The sequence below is a fragment of the Chionomys nivalis genome, chromosome 26 (assembly GCF_950005125.1).
Source record: "Chionomys nivalis chromosome 26, mChiNiv1.1, whole genome shotgun sequence".
NCBI lineage: Eukaryota > Metazoa > Chordata > Mammalia > Rodentia > Cricetidae > Chionomys > Chionomys nivalis.
Genome location: NC_080111.1, coordinates 20,266,004 through 20,290,143, shown reverse-complemented (window position 1 = coordinate 20,290,143; position 24,140 = coordinate 20,266,004). Strand labels below are relative to the sequence as shown.

General features: G+C 41.5%; 1 protein-coding gene across 1 annotated transcript in view; it reads right to left on the bottom strand.

Moving 5' to 3' along the window:
• Nucleotides 1-24,140, bottom strand: part of Gnai1 (G protein subunit alpha i1) — an 83,474-nt gene that overhangs the window by 28,108 nt on the left and 31,226 nt on the right. Inside the window, exons 2-3 of the mRNA XM_057758641.1 lie at nucleotides 3,681-3,723; nucleotides 3,451-3,592 (exon numbers count right to left, since the gene is read on the bottom strand). Coding sequence (XP_057614624.1) covers nucleotides 3,451-3,592; nucleotides 3,681-3,723 — 185 coding nt within the window. The remainder of the gene's footprint in view (nucleotides 1-3,450; nucleotides 3,593-3,680; nucleotides 3,724-24,140) is intronic.

Here is a 24,140-nt window from a genome sequence, read left to right as displayed (position 1 = left end):
GAACAAATTGCTAGATCATTTTAGTACTGAAATGTCTTGTTTTCTTGCTGTGTAGCCCAGGCTAACCCACTACTCACAGCTTGGTGTCATTGCAGCAATCCTCCTGCCTCAGCCTCTCCCATGCTAGACTGAACTATCTAAACTCGTGGGTTAAAATAAATCTTCCGTCTTTTTAAGCTAATTATCTCTGGGATTTTCATTGTGGTGACGGCAGATGAGTACTGGACACAGAGGCACCTACATGTCAAGGTCTGAATATAACAGGGTTGCCAATGTCCATGTGCTAAATGTGTGGCCCCTGGCTCATGGGCGATTGAGAGATGTCTGGATCGGCGGTGGGGTGGGTTATAACATCATCACTAAATTAAACTGCTGGCAACTTCAGAGGTCAATGGGCAATTAGAACTGGGGCCTGGCTGGCAGATTCGGGTCACATCGTGTCCCTGGCTCCTTCCTGTCTCTGTCTACTTCCTGTCTACCACGACGTGACCCACTGTTCCATGTGACACACTCCCCACCATGCTGTTTCAGCCTGGCTGAAGACCACAGCCATGAAACCAGCCAACCATGGACTGAAACCTTTGACTATGTGAGCCAAAAGCAAGCTGTCCCCACTTTACGTGGGTGTGCTCAGGTGCTTTGTAGGACTGACAAAAGTTCCTAAGACTCTAATGTACCTACTATGTAGAAAATACTTCAGTGATTTCTGGACAGTCCGGATAAGCCAAGAAAAACAGCAGCAAAGCTGAAGAGTACACATCTGTGCTCTTCTTCTTCTTTTTTTTTAAAAAATTTATTTATTTATTTATTTATTTATTAAAGATTTCTGCCTCCTCCCAACCACCGCCTCCCATTTCCCTCCCCCTCCCCCGATCAAGTCCCCCTCCCTCGTCAGCCCTAAGAGCAATCAGGGTTCCCTGCCCTGTGGGAAGTCCAAGGACCACCCACCTCCATCCAGGTCTAGTAAGGTGAGCATCCAAACTGCCTAGGCTCCCACAAAGCCAGTACGTGCAGTAGGATCAAAAACCCATTGCCATTGTTCTTGAGTTCTCAGTAGTCCTCATTGTCCGCTATGTTCAGCGAGTCTGGTTTTATGCCATGCTTTTTCAGACCCAGGCCAGCTGGCCTTGTTGAGTTCCCGATAGAATATCCCCATTGTCTCAGTGTGTGGGTGCACCCCTCACAGTCCTGAGTTCCTTGCTCGTGCTCTCTCTCCTTCTGTTCCTGATTTGGACCTTGAGATTTCAGTCCGGTGCTCCAATGTGGGTCTCTGTCTCTGTCTCCTTTCATCGCCTGATGAAGGTTAATATTCAACTCTATTACAGAGCTACAGTATTGAAAACAGCTTGGTATTGGCATAAAAACAGAGAAGTCGACCAATGGAATCGAATAGAAGACACGGACTTTAACCCACAAATCTATGAACACCTGATTTTCGATAAGGGAGCTAAAAGTATACAATGGAAAAAAGAGAGCATCTTCAACAAATTGTGCTGGCAAAACTGGATGTCAATCTGTAGAAGAATGAAAATAGATCCATATCTATCACCATGCACAAAACTCAAGTCCAAATGGATTAAAGACCTCAATATCAGTCCGAACACACTGAACCTGATAGAAGAGAAAGTGGGAAGTACTCTACAACACATGGGCATAGGAGACTACTTCCTACGTATAACCCCAGCAGCACAGACATTAAGGGCATCATTGAATAAATGGGACCTCCTGAGACTGAGAAGCTTCTGCAAAGCAAAGGACACTGTCACTAAGACAAAAAGGCAACCCAGTGACTGGGAGAAGATCCTCACCAACCCCGCAACTGACAAAGGTCTGATCTCCAAAATATATAAAGAACTCAAGAAACTAGACCGTAAAAGGCTAACCAACCCAATTATAAAATGGGGCACTGAGCTGAACAGAGAATTCTCAACAGAAGAAGTTCAAATGACCAAAAGACACTTAAGGTCATGCTCAACTTCCTTAGTGATCAGGGAAATGCAAATCAAGACAACTTTAAGATATCATCTTATACCTGTCAGAATGGCTAAAATAAAAAACACCAATGATAGCCTTTGCTGGAGAGGTTGTGGAGAAAGGGGTACACTCATCCATTGCTGGTGGGAATGCAAACTTGTGTAACCACTTTGGAAAGCAGTGTGGCGGTTTCTCAGGAAATTCGGGATCAACCTACCCCTGGACCCAGCAATACCACTCTTGGAAATATACCCAAGAGATGCCCTATCATACAACAAATGTATATGCTCAACTATGTTCATAGCAGCATTGTTTGTAATAGCCAGAACCTGGAAACAACCTAGATGCCCTTCAATGGAAGAATGGATGAAGAAAGTATGGAATATATACATATTAGAGTACTACTCAGCAGTACAAAACAATGACTTCTTGAATTTTGCATGCAAATGGACGGAAATAGAAAACACTATCCTGAGTGAGGTGAGCCAGACCCAAAAAGAGGAACAGGGGATGTATTCACTCATAATTGGTTTCTAGCCATAAATAAAGGACATTGAGCCTATAATTTGTGATCCTAGAGAAGCTAAATAAGAAGGTGAACCCAAAGAAAAGCATATAGGCATCCTCCTGTGCTCTTCTTCTTGTACTGACTTCCAAGGCTCCTGAACTACATCTGTCCTTTTGACTTCTTTTGTAACGCCTCCCCAGTAGCTGTCTGGCCTCAGTAATGCAGCTACATCACTATCCCTGTAGGGGCTGAATTATATTATATAGGCCCATATTCCTACATTGTCTGGTGGTCAGAGAATGCTGAGTGAGCTACAAGGCACAATTTGCACCTGTCACACAGAAGGTGGTTGACTAGCCTTTTGATAGTGAAACAACCTGATGCCACCATCTAAAGCAAGTGGTCAGGATATGTTAATGTCGTTCTGCTCATTCTATTGCAATTTAGGAGGTTGCCTGGGTAAGAGATGTTTTTCTGTGTGACAAAATGGGCATGTGCATGGCCGTGACAAAACAAGCATAGCTATAGACATGACCTAAGTCTTTCTCCTCGCCACCTAGGAAACAGAATGCTAATGAATTTCCCCCTCAATTTACATTTTGAAATAAAAGCTGTTTGGATAATAAATGCGAGTGATTTTCAGGATGTGAATTCAGGATTTCTTGAAGGATCACTGAAACTTTCTCCCAAAATAGTTGAGTGAGTTGTGTTTTCATTCCCACATCTCCACTCTGGTATAAGAAATGGTTTATGGCTGGGCGGTGGTGGCGCATGCCTTTAATCCCAGCACTCGGGAGGCAGAGGCAGGCGGATCTCTGGGAGTTCGAGGCCAGCCTGGTCTACAAGAGCTAGTTCTGGGATGGGCACCAAATCTACAGGTGCCCAAACCCACCACCATGAGATTCAGAGTCTCATGCTTTACTGACAAGATAGTCCCCAGACAAGCTCCAACAAAGCCACTGACTTACTGCCCGAGCAGAGTCTCCGAAGTCTATCTTCAACCTCCCCATGGCCCTGATGATGGCAATGATGGACTGGATGGTGTTACTGTAGACCACTGCCTTGTACTGTTTACACTCTTCTTCTGAGTAACCAGCTTCGTGGATGATTCTGAGGAGAGCAGAGGAAAACAGGCTTACTTCCTGTACAGAAGTCACTCAGAGTCGTGCAAACATGTCTAATGCCTCCATTGACTTACTTCATTTGCTTCACAATCGTACTTTTCCCGGATTCGCCAGCACCTGGAAAATAAAATAAGGATTTTCTCATTCAGTATCATCACGTAAGTATCTCCAGCTCCCGGTACACACAGACACACAGACACAGACACACACACACACACATGCATGTGCAACACCCTCTGTGTCACTTATATTGAATCTTGTATTATATTACAGCAAGATACAAAGCAGCAACCATAGAGGATGAAGAAGTACAAAGACCAAAGTATAAGGTGCATCACACAGTCAGTAGGAAGTGATCTCAGAACTAACATTCTTCTTTCCTGACCTCTTCCTTCCCATTCTTTCTTGTGGTGCTAGAGATCAATCCTCAGGCCTCACATAGTCAAGGCAAGTAAATGTTCTACCACTAAAGAATACTCAGCCCTGTATTCAGTATTTTGCTAAGTAAATAGATTCAGCCATTCTTACCACTGGAGGAAAAATGGGTAATTGTGTGAAATGGTTAATGTTAATTTTTTTATGACAGTAACCACTTTACTATAGAGAGATCTCTTAACAGTATGTTGCACATCTTAATACATTATAAAACAATACAATTTAAAATTAACTTTGCCTCCCAGCATAAGAATACTCAAATTTAAGTCTATTTTCTATTACTTCATAATAAGCCTTTCAATGCCAATACACTCAGCTAAAAAAAGATGTTTCTGGCATTGTATATTCTCTAAAACATTAGAAATATTCAGTCTTTTGTAGGCAGAGACTGATCATTCATTCCCAGCTGCCCAGACCCGAAATAATCACAAAGACTGTATTAATTAAAACACTGCTTGGGCAATAATTAGGCGTCATGCTAGCTAGCTCTTATATCTTAAATTAACCCATTTCTATTAATCTGTGCATTACTATATGGCTATGGCATATGGAGTAAAGTTCCTAGGCATTTGTCTCCTTCAGTAGCTACATGGCTTCTCACTGACTCCACTCACTTTCTTCCCTATCTTGGCTTGGAATTCCTACCTTACTCTATTCTGTCCTTTGATAGACCCAAAGCAGGTTCTTTATTAACCAATGGTATACAAAATGGAATCTCACATCAGTCTTTGGCTGGGCATGGTAGCTCACAGCTATAACCCAACATTTCTGAGGCTGAGTCAGAAGAATGACACAGTTTAAAGTGACCCTTGGCTACCTAGTGAGTTTCAAGATAGCTAGTGAGCCTCTATTTCACAAAAACAAAACTATGAAAATAAAAATAAACCAGCTCTGATTGAAAATTGAAGTATTATAAATTGTTTTGTTCATGGTTTTCCACATTGGTAGGTATTTCAACTGTTGGACAAATATCTTAACAGTAACTTTTGGCTACTTTGAAGTAGAAGGACACTGGTATAAGAAGCCACTTGAGGGACCGGAGTGATGGCTCAGTAGTTAGAAGTACTTGCTGATCTGACAGAGACCCAGGTTTTGTTCCCAGTACCCACATTAGAGAGCTCACAACCACCTGTAATTCCACTTCCAGGTATTCAACATTCTCTTCTTATCTCTGCAGGCATATTCACACATGTAGGCAAAAGACTCATACACACAAAATAAAAATAGATACTTTAAAAAAAATCCAGAGAGCATGGATTAGCAATTAGGAGCACTCCCAGGTTTGATTTGCAGCACACACATGGCAGATCCCAACAACCCTAACTCCAATGCCAGGAGATTTGATGCCCTTTTCTGATACACACAGGTGACAAGCATGTACATGGTACACATACATACAGGCAGAACATTAATGTACACAAAATAAATAAATCTAGAATAAGGAAGAAGAGGGGAAAGGGAGGGGAAAGGGGATAATAGATGATGGGGATAGAGGATGAGGAAGGGGAGGGAGGAGGAGATTTAGAGGATGAGGGAAGGGATGGAGGATCAGGAAGGGGATGGAGGAAGGGGCATCCATATCCACGATAGCCACAGTCTCCAGGAACTGTAGAGATGGCTCAGCACTTAAGAGAACTTGTTGCTCTTGCTTAAGACTCTGGATCTTATCACCCACATGGTGACTTTACAGCCATCCAAAACTAGAGTTCCATGGAATTTGACACAGTCTTCAGACCTCTGTGGGTATCAGGCACACACATAGTGCATATACATACATGCAGGCAAAACACTCACTCACATAAAACAGAATTTAAAAATCCAGAAAAAATTAAAGAAGCTACATGAGGAAATTTTAAAGAGTAAATGTCAATAGTAAGGGCTCTTCACTGCCTGCCAATCACCATTGCTAAAGACTAGCACATGGCCAATGTGACTTGCTCACGCTAGGCAGCAAGGTTATGCCAGACAGTGCTTTTTCCGTCTTCCTTTCAAGGAGGTCACAAACCCAAGAGCCATTCTCTAACCTGTCCCCCCACCCACTTGCTACCCGCAAAAGGTTTCCTTAGGAGCCAAACCCTAGCTTTATGCGATACTACCACATAAATATCAGCAGGGAAACGGGGTCCCCCTTCATTCTCATCCCGCTCAGCAGGAGCTGCTCTTACTATGTCACAGTAGACCAATTACACTTTCTATGTGTTGAGAACATCTGAGCACAGGGCACAGGGATATCTGGCAATTTCACACATGTGTGCCCTCTTTGGCATAACCATGTGTACAGAAGAACTTAGTTCCTGTTTGAGAAAGAGCCTGGGTCATGTGCTTTTATGAACCTCATTCTCCTGTTTCCCTAGGGTTGTCCCCATGGTGTTTTCTGCTCAGCATTACTGAAGAGCATAGACAGGAGAATGGCCAGGGCTAATCCCATCATAATTCTTCAAACACTATCTCCCCTGTCCCACACCCACCAACCCTGTTCTGCTTCCTCTGGCCATCTGCGATCTTCTATCAACCACACTTATCTCCTCTGCCAGCCCCTCCAGATTCCACAGGTGATACTCGCTGCCTTCCTGCATCTGATTCTACTGGGATTCTCAGCACCTGTCACCACACAGTCAGCCAACTGGAAGGCAAGAAAGCTGTTATGTTGAAGATTTTAGAGCTCATAGATGCTAAACTTCAGCATTGCCTTCGTCTTTTCCTCCTGTAGTGACTGACAGACATAGAACACACACACACACACACACACACACACACACACGGGGCATCTGAAAACAAGCTGTAGTTAAATGACCTGTTTGACACAGCTCAGGAAGAAACTGCCTAAATTTACTAAGTGTTTGATATTCAAGCAACCCTCACGTCAAATAGAAAAGCAGGCATGGAATAAACAATAGAGCTATTCTTTCTCTACAGACAGTCTTTGAATCTTTCGTGGCATCTGCCCATAAAAAACAATTCCAAGACAAACAACCCGTCATTTGCTCTCGGTGACAGTGGCTTGGCTCTGTGAAAGGCACAATTGCAGGTCTTGTGGCTCATACATTTCTCTAAACCAGGGCTGGGTCCCCTGAGCGGTACAGGATAGGCAGTTCCCCAGAAGCGCAGTCTCTAATTCTGCATTTAGAATAGTGCAGGCGCTGAGAGCAGTGTGTCATGCCATGGTAGAACATGTCAAAACATAGGGTCCATCAGGACACAGGGCAAGCCCACAGGCCCCTCATCTGTGCTGTGAGTGAGACCATTCCGAGCTAGAGAAGTCAGTGAGGTCTGACATCCTTGCAGAGGAGAAAGTCAGGGGACTGAATAAGACTGTTCTCAGCTGAATATGTATACACAGATTAGGATTTACTTTTGCTTACTTTGTTTTGTTTTGTCTTTCAAGATAGGGTTCTCTGTGTAGCCTTGGCTGTCCTGGAACTCACTCTATAGACCAGCCTGGCCTCAACTCCGAGATCCATCTGCTTCTACCTACCAAGTATGTGCCACCTGGCTATAACTTTCAAACCTTACAGTGGAGGGAATTATTTTAATGCTCAGATTATCTTGAAATTCTAAACCATTTTTTTCACTCTCTGAGAATAATTGGTGACATGGGTACTTGGCCTATTCTGTAAGGAGCACTCAATCTATTGCTCCTGTTGACGTCTACGTAGGGCTGAAGAGTAGAAGCGGCCATCTTATTAACCGGTGACAAAATCTCTGGACAACAGGTATCTAGAGGCGGAAACCCTGAAAAATGTTTTAACACTTAGCAATATATGTAGTTAGTTTTCAATTCTTGCTTCCATGCTAAGAAAATACTAGCGTGAAAATTATAAATCCTTCCTGTTGCTGTTTCAGCCTTCCAAATCGTGATATCCTGCCTCCTAACATCATGAAAAAAAAACAGTGTAAAGGTTGTTCTCTGCAAACCTCAGTCAGAACAGTCGTGTTTAAGAGGGCAACAGGAAGCAACGTTAAAAATCAAACATCAAAACCTGTACAGTGACAGAAGGAAAAGCCTGCTGTCACCAGAAGTACTCCGCCAGGAGGCTATTACTTTCCACTTACATCTAGAGTGAGACAAGGAAAACCAGTCGCGCAGACCCCACCAAGTGCAGCTTCAAGGAGAACATGAAAGGCTCACGTTCAACATATCGGATAGGTGTGAAAGCATTTGGGTCATAGGCTCAGAAGCTCAAGGTGACTCTCTGGTCACAGTGATGTGAGACTTGAGAGGAGACAGAGAAGGGGTAGTGACTCCTAGGGGATTGAGAATAGGTACAGACATGCATAGGTCATGATGGGCCCGCAGAGCTAAAAGTGGAGGCATTGAGGGGAACCCTCCCCTTCTCCCGGGCCTCCTTTTAGGAGGAAATGACTGGCAGAACGTTGCTTCTCTGGGAGCCCATGCTGGGCGCAGCATGTGTGTGAAGTGGAGCTTAGCAGAAAATGACTGCAGAAAGCAGAAACAGATGCTAGAAGAGCGACAGGGACAATGTAGGAGCCCCAGGACACAGAGGGAAGGCCTTGCAGTGGGAGGTCCCACCAACATGGCAGCCCATCAGTGGGGCCACTGAGAATACACTGGGGACAGCTAGGGTGAGGGAGGGCAGTGAATGGGAAAACCTAAATAATGGTAGGAAGTCCGTAGCCAATAACTACGTGACCCAAATTCCTTGAACACAAGCACCCCGACTTTAGAAAACAAGTTGTTTGGTTTTGTTTATTTTTAAGGTTTAAGACAGAGCTATAGTCCAGGCTGGGCCTCCAACTCACTTGTAGATCAAAGTTCTGATCCTCCTGCCTCTGCCTGTGGAGGTCTGAGTTCATTGGCACGCACCACCAGGCCTAACTTTATGTTTCTGGGATGGAAGCCAGGTGCTGTTCCAGCAATGCAACCAAGGGATTCATGTTGAGTGATACCCCCACTTCAGTACCTTAACAGAGAGTCATTTGTCCAACTCTTTGTTTAGGGCCATATTTCTAACACTTATCTGCTGCAGGCTATAGGCCACCACCAGCAGCAGCTGATCAGATATTACCATGGGGATCTTGTCAGGTCATCACAGTGCACGCCAGCCCGATAATGGAGTTCCTGCTTATATCAAATTTAACTTCTTGATTTACCATGAAGAAGTTAAATAATGCTCACGTTAAAGTGGAATACGACTCGGGCACGCAGCACCTAGGGATGGTCTGTTTCAGGGTGCTGAGGTGATGAAGTGATGGATATAGAAACCTTTGCCTTTAAGACGAAAGTAAACAAAGGGGAAGGCAATGGCAGCAATAAGCTAAGCATCAGGGGCTGCTGCTTCTCCTCTTAAAGGCAAGTAGAAAGGATTCTCCTGCCTCCTTTCTGTAGAGAAGTTATCTTAGAAAAATTACAATTAGAATTATTCTCTCTTTGAAATACTCACAGATATCCTCTGTCTGTCTGTCTCTCACCGTTCCTCCCTCCCTCCCTTCCTCCCTCTCTCTCTCCCTCCCTTCCTTTCTCTCTCTCTCCTTCCCTCTTTCTCTCTCTCTCTCCCTCTCTCTCTCTCTCTCTCTCTCTCCCTCTCCTCTCTCTCTCCCTCCCTCCCTCTCTCTCTCTCTCTCTCTCTCTCTACATGAACACTTGAGGAGATTGTGCTCCCAATCCCACAATTTCAGTAGGAAGGCAGATATCTAACTTCTTCCTGTCCCATGGACAGATGTTGTTTCCCCTTCTAGACAGAGGCTGCTGAGCTAACACAGAAAGTCACTGCCCTCACAGTTAGGAGGGATTGTGTGCGAGTGGATGAAGTCTAGTTCTCCTTCCTGAAGACTTGGTTACTGCTCAACTCAAACCCGCATCCTCAGCTTGACTATTCGATCTCTGCAGACTCTATAATACACATTGGCTATCACTTTAATGGTTATTCAATAATAAACATACTCTGCTACGTAGGGAAGTTTTCTGGGCTGTGTGATTTTGTTATAAATTGTAATTCCTCAACAGTTGAAATAATCTATGATCTTTTCTACTTTGCTCTAAGAGCTCCAAATGTATTTAACTTATATTTACAATGTGGCTGATAATCTAGGATAGAAGGACAACTTGATGACTGTAACCCCAAAAACTTAAGACCTCAAAGGAATCCATTTTCTTCAATTAATATAAAATTATTCACCATGAAGAACGAGTATACAGGGAGCAAATTCAGCCTGGCCCTGAGTTATCCGCATGCTCACTACGGCACTAGTCCCACGGTTAAGATGGTCTATGAATCTAACGGAAGAGGCTTGAGAACACATGATGATGATGTACATGCCCGTGTGTGTGTGTTTGTGTGTGTGTGCCCATGTGCGCTCGTGCTTCATGTGCTTATGTGTGTACCTGAAATCTGTTGGCATCCGATTTTAAATATCTTCAGCACAAAAAAATAACGGTAGGTATACAGTGATGGATATGACAATTAGATTGATTTAAGCACACATACACTAAACATAGCATTATACGCTGTAAGCATACATCTTCACATCTATTTCAAATACACATGTATATTGCATGTCAAAAAGAGAGAGAAAGTGATCCTACCAACACCAGCCTCTAGAACTGTGAAAGAATAGTGTATGGTCAAAAAGAGAAAAGTCGATGTGCTGGCTAGGGAACCCCAGAGAGAGAGGATAGCATTAAGGAGAACTGTGCTGCACTCTGCCCATTCCGGACATTGCTGTGAAACACACCACAGGTGGGCCAAACTATGGTGAAGAAGAGTGGAGGATTAGATGCTACAGGCATCCTATGCAAGTGTCTGCAGGGAGTTTTAATCCAGCGGATCTTTTTGGACAGCAATAATAACAGCTTATTCTATCCCATTCTGAGTCACTTTCATGGCTCCATGAGAGACAAACAATACCAAGGTCTCTATCACAGTTTGTGGTTATATTTTCTTGAATTCGAATTTGAAAGATGCACTGGCGATGCTGAGGCATACATGGGCGGTCCATATGTGGCAGTTCTGTTGAACTTGTCCATATTGGGTTTCATGGTCTACGGTGATGAGGATGACTGGGCAGGTCTCTTCCTAATGGGGGCACCAGATCTCATTACAGATGGTTGTGAGCCACCATGTGGTTGCTGGGAATTGAACTCAGGACCTTGGGAAGAACGGGCAGTGCTCTTAACCACTGAGCCATCTCTCCAGCCCTTATGTTTTCTTAGCAAGCATCAAATGCTATGCGCTGTAGTTGGTTTAGTTGTCAATTACCTAACGAGCAACCTCCAAAGATGGAATTATGTATTTTGAGCTGGCCCACCAGTGTGTACTACTAGGACTGAAGCTCCTTAGGTTTGCAGGTCTTAGACGAAGTAGACAAACTAATGACTACATGCAACCAAAAAGAAATATCTCTGGATACAGGAATATCTCCCCCCCCCCCCCCGCCCGCAAAGGATACAGGTGCAAATCAGGTTCCTCCCATTGCCTTGACATTAAGATTAGCTCCAAATATCAAGGTACTAAAAGAGTGATACAAAATTGAACACACTAAAATCACTTTGTATGATCAAATGGTGGCAGGAACCGGCAAAAAAAAAAAAAAAACAGAGCCAAAAGCGTTCCGAGAAGTTGTGAGAAGGAAAAGATTCACTTATCTGCTGTTTATGCTTCGGGAGGTGGGGGTGAGGGTGGATGCTAAGACAGGTCACCTACAGCCTAGACGGGTCTCATGCTCCCTAGCTATAGTCATGGCTAGCCTTGAACTCCTGATGTTCCTGCCTTGGCTTAGCATGGGCTGGAAACACAGGTGTGCCTCCACATCTGGCTCTGTTTATGCTTGTAAACTGGAGTTAATTCATCACCATCATGACTGATCAGATAAATCAGGAAACCTATCACTCTAGTGTGTCACCAAGGATAAGTCTAACTTGGTATCCACACTTGCTATTAAAAATGAATATAGTCTATAAAGTAGATATAGCCTCATCAAATGAGACAAGCACTATTGTTTTACCCATTGGCAAATTTATTAACAAAAGACATCTGGATTTTCATAATTATTTGTGCATTTAATATATTTCTTTGATTGAAGAAATGCACAAGGAAAACTCAGTTTCACAAGTTATGTAGTTAGAAAGGGGAGAACAATTGTTCATCATTTCCTGATAACTGGTTGTCTTTGATTCGGTATCAAAAGTTTATGATGAGAGGCTTCTCTGTATTCTCTGTATCCACTGATAATTTCTTGTACAAGTACAATACACGTAGATCATATTTACTCTGATAATGTCTTAAAGTTGGGTAGAACACAGAATCCTAAGCCATTTCTATGAACTCTTTATATTTTTTGCTCAGTAAAATCCATCAGTTTAACTTGTAGTCTTTGAAGGGGGTGTTTTTATGCATGTCTGTTCTAGAAACTGCCTCACTGATTTACACAGAACTGGATGCTGATGTATTTCATTATGAAAATTTTTAATCCTATTTTATTATACTTAATTTCATCAGAAAATGTGTTGTGGGGGGGGGGGGCTACAATTCCCATGCCGGAGACAAGTTAGATTTCTGTCTTGAAAGCTTAAATGTTACTCCTCGCTGTACTGTTCAGTGTTTGCCCTGGACTTAAAGACTAAGGTCAGAGCCCCAAGTCAGAAGGACTATAATGGTTTCCAGCAAAAGCAAGGTGAGTCCCTTTCATGATTCAGTTACACGTCTGCTTTCCCGGGAACATCATTACACGTTGGGACACTGCAGAGGCACTTTGGGTGTGCTTCTGATCTAGTTCTATAGAACATTAAAGATGTGAGCCTGGGGACCTGCACTAGTAATTCCAGCAGTCCAGGCAAGAGAGTAAGGAGTTCAAGGACAACCTGGGCTACAGAGCGAGATCCTGAACAAAACAATACCAACCCGATAGTTGTAGAGATATGTGCAATCAAGAGTAAACAGTTAACAGAAAATGACTCTTAACTCTCATTTTTCTCTTTTAATCCGAAGGTGCAGGCTGCGGAATACAGCAATTACTAGTACAATCTGATGTCACTGAGTTAATTAATTCCCTCTGATGTCACTGAGTTAATTAATTCCCTCTGATGTCACTGAATTAATTAATTCCCTCTGATGTCACTGAATTAATTAATTACCTCTGATGTCACTGAATTAATTCCCTCTGATGTCACTGAATTAATAAATTCCCTCTGATGTCACTGAATTAATTCCCTCTGATGTCACTGAATTAATAAATTCCCTCTGATGTCACTGAATTAATTCCCTCTGATGTCACTGAATTAATTAATTCCCTCTGATGTCACTGAATTAATTCCCTCTGATGTCACTGAATTAATTAATTCCCTCTGATGTCACTGAATTAATTAATTCCCTCTGATGTCACTGAATTAATTCCCTCTGATGTCACTCAATTAATTCCCTCTGCTGACCAACATTCTGACCCATTATTGCTGGGGTACTGTTAGTACCAGGAAGAGCACAGCAGGAAAGAACAAAGGTCCTATGAACATCTTATGAAATAGTATCCTAAGAATGCCCCATACCCAGGGTCACTCCGGTGATGTAATGTCATCTTTGCCTAACTCACTACATTCCCAAAATAAAGAGAACCCATGTTTTCCACCACCGTGAGAGCCCACTGCACACTGCTGAATTTAACACACAACAGCAACCCAATATATTATAATGAACTGGCCAGAGGGAGAGAAGAAACATCCCATGAAATACAAGAATACAGAGTAGATACATGGATTGTGGGAGGAGGCAAATGTTTGTGGGAGAAAAATGAAGATCATGGTGGCAGCCTGAGTCTGGCTGCCCATGGGAAGAGGTTCTCTCTCCCTTCTATTCGGGTAGTAGCTGGGCAGTGTATGGTGGCAGCTGAGTCTGCCTGCCCACAGGAAGAGGTTCCCTCTCCCTTCTATTCAGGCAGTAGCTGGGCAGTGTTGAAGGGCGGCCCAGGAACAATGCTTCCTTTGCAAGCTCAAGGGCCTGAGTTTGGTCCTAGCAATGCAAAATATAAAGTCGGGAACATGTCTGTGATTGGACAGCTGTGTCCCTCATGCTCTCCTGCTGCTAAAAGGAAGTCATGTCACCATATTTGTCACCAAAGCCCAAGTCACCCACACAAAGCAAAAGTGGCCATGTGGCTTCTAGTTCTTACCATTATATATGATGAGACCTTTTCCTATGGACTTGTTCTACAGTGTGGATTAAGGCAATGCCCAGGAGATAAAGGAGCAGTAAGATGCCAGGACCTGTTCTCTGAATGAGCGGAAGGCTACCAGATTACTCTGGGGTACCATAAGTATCTTCTTTGGTTAAGTTTCTTAGATATAAGAACTTGACTTCCAGGAAGACTTTTGGTCAGAACCTAAGTATGTTAACAGAGTAATACAACTACATAATAGGGAAATGTTCATAAACAATAAAGATAAAACATGACTTTTTACTAAGTCATGAAATATTAATCGATAATAAAAACCCCAACATTAACAAAGTGCAGCAGCTGATAAGGAATTCTGGGGTGGGGGTTGGGGGTAGAGTGATGGATCAATGATTAAAAGCACCTGTAACATTTTCAGAGTACTTGGTTCAGTTCCCAGGACCCAAAGGTTGGCGCACATCTGTCTGTAATTCCAGTTCAGATGTTTTCTTCTGGCCTGTGGTACCAGGCACAGTATGTGGTATACATATACACACGCAGACACTTAGTCACACAAAATAAACCCCCTTTTTTTAAAAAAGAAGAATCTTTGGCAGTGTAGATTATCATCTACTTCCAAGAAATAGTCCAGGACTCCAAATGATACACTTATTCAATAGACTGTGTCCCAGGCACTGGTTTCAACAGAAAAATTATAAGAACTCATTGAGAAAAAGACATAAACAAAAAAATTAAAACTATTTATAAATATATGCATCATATATTATAAGTATATAAGAGAATATAAATATATAAGAGAAACTTATAAGGGAATATAGCATAATGGTATTTATATCTGAGTTATATCATCAAACATGTCTGCGGTTTCCCATTTTTTATATTGTACATAAAACTGAATCAAAATTATGTAATTTATTTAGAAAAATTCAGTCACATTTCTCCCATGTTTAAAACTGAATAAAATCATCCCCTTTAGGCTCATTTGCATCTACCCACCTTCCCATCTCATCAGCCATGCACATAAATCTCACACTCCAGTTGTAGAAATTTACTTTTATTCTCAGAATTTCATGAGCCTTCTTGCCCGCATTATTCCCTGGCCTCATTCCAGAACTGAGCACTGTACCAAACTGGGTCCTAAAAAGGTAAAGGACGTGGTTAGCACCGGAGCCACTGGGGGTTCAGTGTTCCCACCCAAGGCCATTCTCACTCTCAAAGGCTATGCTACGTGAGTTGAGAGATGCTGAGCTGGCACATGGACCACCATGGTAGTAGAAAGGACAATGACATCAGAGTTACACAGTGCAACTGAGACTCAGGGGTGAGTTCAGGGCCACACTCAGAGGGAGCTATGACAGACAGGCTCAAAGCAAAGTTGTGGAGCAACACCCTTCATCACCCTCAGACCAAAGGAAGCAGAGTGTATCGCCCTATCAGGTGCAGGCTATGCTTGCCAAAAGGAGCTCAGGTGCTTACTCTCCCTGCCCCCCGCCCAAGCCCACCTTCTCTCTCCCTCACACTAGCGACACAAAGAAGGGGACAATATATGAAGGAACATTTTCCTGCAACATCACATGCATTGGCTTTATTAAGGCTCCCATGAGTCGTTTTACCTTTTAAACACGTTGCAGTTCTCTCTACTAACCAGCAGGCGATGATCTGATTACAAAATAAATTCAGATGGTATTTCTTTCTACATGAAAGCAATCGTATGAATTAGCCCCTGCAATCCACACTATTCACTTATAAGTAATAGATCTTGAAACATATTTACAAAGGGAACTGGATATTAGATTTTGACTTTCGTCTCGAATGTAAGCTGACTCCATCTTTATATGAGCTTTGCAATGAGTGGGAAGAAGCACAGAGAGAATATGGAAAAATAAAAAAAAAAAAAGTTCTTTCCTAATAAAAGCATAAACCCAAAAGTTCCTATTGCGTCTAGTCCCATCTCCATGGCTACAGCAAACTGTTCCAGCTGCCCTTGGTTTAAACTAAGACTCTGAACTACACTCACTAGGTATGGGGAGATGTATCCCAGAACAGTTATTAAGGGCTGCTTAGCAGACAACCAAGCACTTTGCAGTGTGTAGAATCCTATTCTCTCCGTACTTTCCCTCTGTCCCATTGCTTGCTGAAGTAAGTATTATGTGATTCAATATATGCAGAATTAAAAAGTTGAAACAGTGTCCAGTATGGGTTCTATCTCATGGAGTGGGCCTACAGTCAAATCAGACATTGGTTGGTTACTCCCATAAGTCTGTGCCACCATTGTTCTAGTGTATTTCGCAGGCAGGACACCACTGTCAATCCCAGGGTTTGAGGCTGCATTGGTGTTTACATTTCTCTTTTAGTAGCATGAGGAGTACCTTCCTGTACCAAAGACACTAGAATCTAGGTTTCTTTTTTCCTTCATTATAATCTTTGTCCTATAATTTAAGTCAAATGCCTTAAAGAAAAGAGAAATAAGGAAAATAACTTTTTTAAAAGCCATGAATTCAATAAGGGTAAGGCAATGGTTAAGCACGGAACTTAACTACGCAGTTTGGACGTACTCTTCATTCAGATTGCTTTCTGCCACTTAATTTTGAACCATGTCAAAGAAATCAGGGATCTATCTTGAGTTTAGAACGAAAGGAAAATAGAAACTATCAGTAATAATCAAAACAAAACAAAGTCATGAGACCATGGAGAACATAGCTGGGTGAGAGAATTTTCACAACTTTTCAAGTAAGATAACTTTTGTTTTAATTTTAGAATTTCTCCTCAAGAGCAGTTGTTGTTGGCTGTCAAATTCTGATACCAAAAGACATCCCCTGCTTGTTAATTCAAAACTTATTTGCATCCATTTCCCATGAGAATGGGAACAACTGTACCATTTTTTTTCTGCAGCCTTCCAAGCACAGTGCATAAGCATTCCACAACTGGATCCAAAAGCCTTCTAGACTCCTCTCTTTACATACATCTAACTACCTAATGCCACATATACCTCTAAAATTACCTAGTCCACACAGTCCAGACACTGCGGCCTCTTTTATCAATAACTATACTTTTAAACTCAAGCAGAAGAATAAAGGGTAAAAATTTCCAAACTCTCTGATCTTCAGTCCAGACTGCAAGGAAACAGAACCATTAGAGTACCTTTGCATTCATTCAAAATTGTGGATTATGTAGATACCATTTGATAGACACACCGTGAGACGCCAAGGAAAGAGACCACGAGAATAAGATTTGTGTTTCCTGCTCATAGAAGGGGGAGAACAGGTGGCAGGAAATACTTCACAATGAGTGATAAAGAAAGGAAGTGATTAGCATACATGGAGCCTAAACTTAAAGTACTAACACCTGCTATTAATATGAATCACAAACATACATAGGAACTCACCGTGAGAATTTAAATGAAGGAAAAGCAAGTAGTGACAATAGAAGACTATAAAGAACTCAGTATAAAGCTCGCACACACAGAGAGACAGCCAAGTTCAAGGTCTGTCTGCTGCCCTATTTTGAGTTCTATTAGTCTCCTGCCATTTCAAACACAATGCTACAAAACCACCCTACTTGAAAGGATCCTGAAGAGGGGAAAGATTACAATCAGAAGATGGTGTATTGAAGGGTGATGAGGCAGGAAATGTTAAGAAGGGAGAAAAGCTAGAGATAAGTAAGCTAGCTCATGAAGAGCTGAAGAGCCCTCACAAAGAATATATCACACCATGTGACACACGGGAGACCAGAATTAACAACCGAAGCAGCAGTTACAGATCTGGGACTGGGGCTGGAGAGACAGTAATCTGTTAATTATCTGATGTCAGAACATAGCCTCTGTCATTTGTCATAGACTTGCACACCAGTCCTTTACAGTTAAACATTTCACTAGGTGCCATCAGTGTGTGACTTTGACGGAAGTAGGAAACACTACTCACTCGTTGGCATGCCTGTGAAGGTAGACTTTGTCTACCCTGATTCAGGCAGAGATTTGAAAATTTTAAGTTGGGTATAAACATCGGTGAAACCACCATATACTTCTCACATCCTAGCCAGATCTACAGAAAATCAAAGTACATGGAAATCAATAAATGATTAGACAGACTGCCTTTCCTCATCATCTCTCTTCCCCTGACTAGAGGGAACCTAAGGATGATAAATGACAATGTGGCTTTAACTAAGCCTCTCCAGCTCCTCATACCATAGACATAGTGAACTAAGGTCAATATAAAATCATAAACAAGAATTCTTAGCACTCAATAACTTAATACGTATCTCTTTATAAGGAAATATGGATTTTATGGATTCTTTTGGTTTTTCTTTTTCTTTCCTCTCTCTTATTTCTTTCTTTCTCCTTTTTCTTTTTTAGAATGAGAATATCATATCAAATTCTTTAAGAATGGCCCCAACATGGTAGAGCAAAGTAGGAGCTACTAGTCATTCATTCAAAAAAAAAAAAAAAAAAAAGTTGAGATGGTACACCATATCTTATTTAAAATCTTAAGCTGGTAATAAGAGATAGAATCAGTTAGTCTTAATCTGAGAGTATTGGGACTAGAGAACCCAAAACAATAGACTTCTTAGCTATTAAATGTGTTATTATTTACAAAATGCCTTTTCCGTAGCGATATTACATTTACTGTGAGATATGAAGGTGCTCTAAAGTGTAAAAACGTGTGTGTGTGTGTATGTGTGTGTGTGAGCTAATGAAATATGCCCTGAATTCCCTTGATCTATTCCCATTAATAGATGTTAATAGCAGGCTAATGCTTCCATTGGAGATTCTAAAGTATAGTTAACTTTTAAGAGTAATGAAATCAACAGACTTTAAAAGATATTTAGTACCACTAGTGATGGGAGAAACCAATATCAAAATGACAGAAAGACACTGCTAGGACTTCAAGAGTAAAGCCCGAGCCTCTCCTAACAACCCTCGCTCCACCAGCTCCTCTCACCCAGCAGCCTTTCTAACCACACAGTTTGCTCACACCCGCTAATTTCATATAAAGTAGAAGTTCCACCATTTTTATACCCAGCACGTGGGTGCTGTTTGATGAGAGGCTGGTGTATTTACATTCCTTCACACCATCCTAGTAAAACCTCCCTTTAAAGGAAAGTTTAGTCTCTATGTCTCCAGCTTCTCAAAAGTCTAAAGACTTAGGCCACTGAGTAGACAAGACAAATCTGGTCCTGGTGGAACAAGCGCCTTGCTAGGCTTCATGAGCCTCCTTATTACCCAGGGAAAGGTGAGTGCGCTGTCCACCCATTCCGCAGCCCCACGACACAGGACAATCAGAAGTGATAGGTAGTGAAGTCAAAGCAGGAACTCAGTTTATTACTGTGTGTGTCCGCTTATAAAGGGTAAGTGACATCCTGTGATATAAAGGGTACCTCCAGTGGATGAGAGGCAGCCAAACCCTCCCCCTGGCTGGAGGGGTGTCTACCTAGTTTTTGCTGTCTCATCCTTACTCATACTTGAGCCAGGCTTTTCTCTGTCCTACAGGCCTCAAAGTACAGGCCCTGAGATAATTTTGGCTACACCTACTTGGGAGACAGAGGCAAGGAGATCGCAAGCTAGAGGCCCACAATTGATCCACAGTGAGGCAGAAGCCAGTAAGACCCTGTCTAGAAATAAAAGAAGTGTGCACCGTTTAATTACAGAACACTTCTACAGCAGTGTGAAAGGGCCTAGATTCAAAGTCCAGAATCACAAAAAGAAAAAAAGAAAAAAAAAAAAAAAACATGCCCTGCTATAACCATATTAAAGAGGTCAGGAAGGCCACTGTGGGCAAGCACCAGTCATGTGTGAGATAAGTAATCACACCGTAACTGCCATCTTTCAAGGGATGACTCTCAGTCTCTGATCTAAATCTTAAGAATCTGAATTTTAAAATGAAAAAGAATATCATGAGTTAAAAATGTTGTAACAAACGAAGTGGAAAATGAAATAAAGAACAAAAGAGCAGAAAGAAGATAGTGAGAAAATCTCATGTACACGTAAAATAGGCTAAGATGAAATCAATACATCAATACAGAATAAGGAGAACCCAAGAATCGAGACAGAAGCACGGGAGCTGACGACTGAGGCACACGGGCTCTGTGCCCATGAAATGCCAGCTAGCTACACTCATGCACTGTCAAAAACATTCTTCAAAAAATACTTCAGTGAGACCAGTGAGGCAGATTGCTGGAATGTGTGCAAGGAGTCTGCTTGCTTCCTGAGAGCACAGCTACTGTAGACTTTCCATCCTAAATACAAACTCAAGCATCCTTTTTAGCAATTGGTCCTAACACATTTATACATTTTAAATCTGGATTAAAAGAAATAAAAACAGCCAGCTGAAATATTCATGAATAGGGATTATATAAAGATCTATATATGCGATGCATTTTTAAATGCATTACATGTGATGGTTGGATAGTCAACACAAAAAGTGTACAGAAAATGCCATCACTTTCTAAAAGGACATGCATAAAGCTGGGAGTAGTACTAGTTTTTATATTCCCCGCAAATCCAAACCAACATAAGATACCAACTGACACCTCCTAGGATGGTCGCCATTTCACACACACACACACACACACACACAAACCTCATACATATACATACACACACATACATATACAAGTAATGCATGGAAAAAGTGGGAGTTTTTCACACTAAATATGAGAATATGAAGTTGGGCAAATACTAGAAAAAACCGAACAGTAATCTAAAGTAAAAATGTTTTTAAATGTACTGAAAAGATGGTTCAGTGGTTAAAAGCACTGGCTCCTCTTCCAGAGGACACAGGTTTAGTGTCCACCACCCACATGGTCGCTCACAAGTGTCTGTAACTCTAGCTGCAGGGAATCTAATGCCTTCAAATAGACAATTTGGCAAAACACCAATGTAGGTAAAATAAAAATAAATAAATCATAAAAAGAAACTCTTTTTGAAATATATTTAAAAATACAATTACTATATGATCCAGCAATTTTGGTTATGGATACATACATACAGACATACATATATACATATATACATACATACACACATGCCATACCAAATCCATCGTCTCAAAGAGACATCTACCCACTAAAGCTCACTGTAGGATTTACAAAAGCCAATCAGTGAAGCAACTCAAGTATACATGATGCAGATGCACCTACCAACACAAATGAACCTTGATAGCGTGTGATGCAAACAAAGCTAATTGGAAAGACAAATATTTTTACAGGGGCTTAAGAGATGGATCAATGCTTAAGAACATTTGCTGCTTTTTCTGAAAATCAGAGTTAAATTCCACGCACCAAGGTAAGGTGGCTCAGAGCTCTATAACTCCAGCTCCAGAGGCTCTCAAACCTCTCTGGCCTCTACAGGCATGTCCACATCCACACACATGCAAATACACAAAACTAATATATATATATATATATATGTGTGTGTGTGTGTGTATGTATATATACATGTATAAGTATATGTGTGTATATGTATGTATACATATATATGTTATACCTTCATGATTCCGCTATTATGACATTATGACTTTCATACTTGACACTCAAACTCAAAGAAACACAGAGCAGAAAAGTGGGTGTCAGGAGCTGGAGGAAACAGTGATGGGGAGATATTGTTTAATCACTGAGTTTTGGCATGGACTGATATTAAAAATTATAGAGAACAGACATTGATGATGCTTAGACAAAAGTGGCTATTCTTAATTTCACTGAATTGTATACTAAAAAGAGCTTATATGGTGACTTTTATTTATCATGAGTAAATAAACCTGTTTCTGCAGGTATGGTCATTTTCTATATACATCCTTGTTTTTTAACAAATTTTACAGTGATCTCAGAAAAAATAATCCAGTACATTACTGAAAGGAGGATTAGATCCACAGTGGGGATTCGAGCACACTTTTCAAATGGTCAGGTTCATGTACGTTCTCTATCATTAGGTAGTACCAGGGTGTAGACTGCTGGCTGAAGTTCTAACTGAGTCAGCACAAGGCAGAGCAACGGGAAGTTTAAGAGTATCTTCAGTTATCTGAATGGTTGGGCACACTACCCCATATACAGAACCTCTCAATGTATCCTGAATGTCTTCCTGATGCACATGTTTTTGAGAACTCTCTGAGTATCCTACTTGGGAACAAATGGCAATTATATTAGCTCTATTTTCATCATGATCACAGACCTTTTTGTATGACTTTAAAATATGTTTAATATCTACAAGAGCTAGTTCCAGGACAGGCTCCAAAGCTACAGTGAAACCCTATGTCTAAAAACATAAACAAAAACAAACAAACAAAATATGTTTAATATATGTTTTTCCTAGCAATGCACCTACTAGAAAAATGAAGAGTATCGCTTGGAAATTCTAGAGAACTTGAGCACCACGCCCACAAATCATATCCTTGGTGGCACACAGACTGCAGTACAGGAAGCCACAAATGTTTTTATTTATAGAAGAAACACCATTGGTTTCTGTAGTTAAAGTGCTGAAAGCAATTACATACTGAGAAACACAAATTTCCCTTTCTTCTTTTCCTAATACACTGCAGTTAGGATGGGCTAAACTTAGTAAACATACGAAGACAGAAGGTTATGTATACATTTTGTTTCAGAATATGATATAGGGCAAATTTGTTATATATGTTATATATATATTATATATTATATTTGTTAAGAAAGGGAGCACTGATTGTGATAGGGATGAGAACCATGAACTGTCCAAAATCTCGTCTTCTTTTCCCTTCACACATAAGTAACCGAGCTGTCCTGGTCCTGGCACAGAGCATCTTCAGCACAGGCAAATGACACCGTCTTACAGACTCTACAGACATCATCAAGGTCTGCCTTCCACAGGATGCGCTACAAAGGAAGATGCCCATGATCTTCTTCTCTCCCTTCCGTCCTCCCAAGTGCTTAGGAGCCAGATGGCCCTTCGTACAGAGCTGTAGGAGGACGATGTTCAATTTCATGTCAGCTAGGAGGCTGTACTAGGGTCAACTCCAAATCCCTTTCCTGTCTAAGTGTACCACATCACCAACTGTTCTCGGATGGCTCCAGTTGTGACACACGACCAGGGAACCGCCATTCACTCACTAGCTACTGTTATCAGCACTACCATATACCTCTTATCTATCTTTGTGAGCAATGAAACATCCCAGGTAACACACTCTAAAGACAAATATGTCCATAAAAAGTACTACAGACCTTATCAACTCATAAACCTGAAGGCTAAATAGGAAAGCACCAGAAACCTGCTGGAGGAAATGGAGAGAAAACTTCAGAAACCACAGATGTATGTGTGTCCATAGATAAAGGTAGATAGACAGACAGACAGACAGACAGACAGACAGATGAAAGAATGATACACTACACAGAGAAGATTATCATATAATCCCACATTCCTACTCTTGGGTATAAGGCTAATATGGCAGATAATAAAAAAACTTCTTTATTTTTATTTGGAACACTGTCTCATGTAGCCCCAGATGGACTTGAACTTGCTAGCCAGGGATGTCCTCTTCTTGACCCTCCAGCCTTCATCTCTCGAGTGCTAGAGTTACAGTTGAGAATTACTATGCTAAAATTTTCTGACATGATTGTAGAGATGTAGATGCTCAAAATTCATATGTAACTTGATGGGACTGGAGTTAATTCAAATCAAAATTCAAAGTGACTAATTCTAAAGTGAAGGGCTCAAACTATCAATGCCAATTTGTAAATACGCACTCTAGAATGGACTTTCTCCTTCTTCCAATAGCATTCCATTATTGTTTAGGCTCTAACACATGAAAACTTCCTGTCTAAAGCCAACACCTTTGTATGAATGATGCATCCATCTACCTTTTAAAAGGAAACAGTATCTCTATTTGGGGGGGGGGGGATGTTCTTAAGTGTTTGAAAGATTTGTTTGGCCCAATGATTAATTATCCATCTCATGACATGTGTTTTGTGTAACACTGTAGTTTGATCCCTTTGGGACTCAGCCCTGCCTCCTGGTG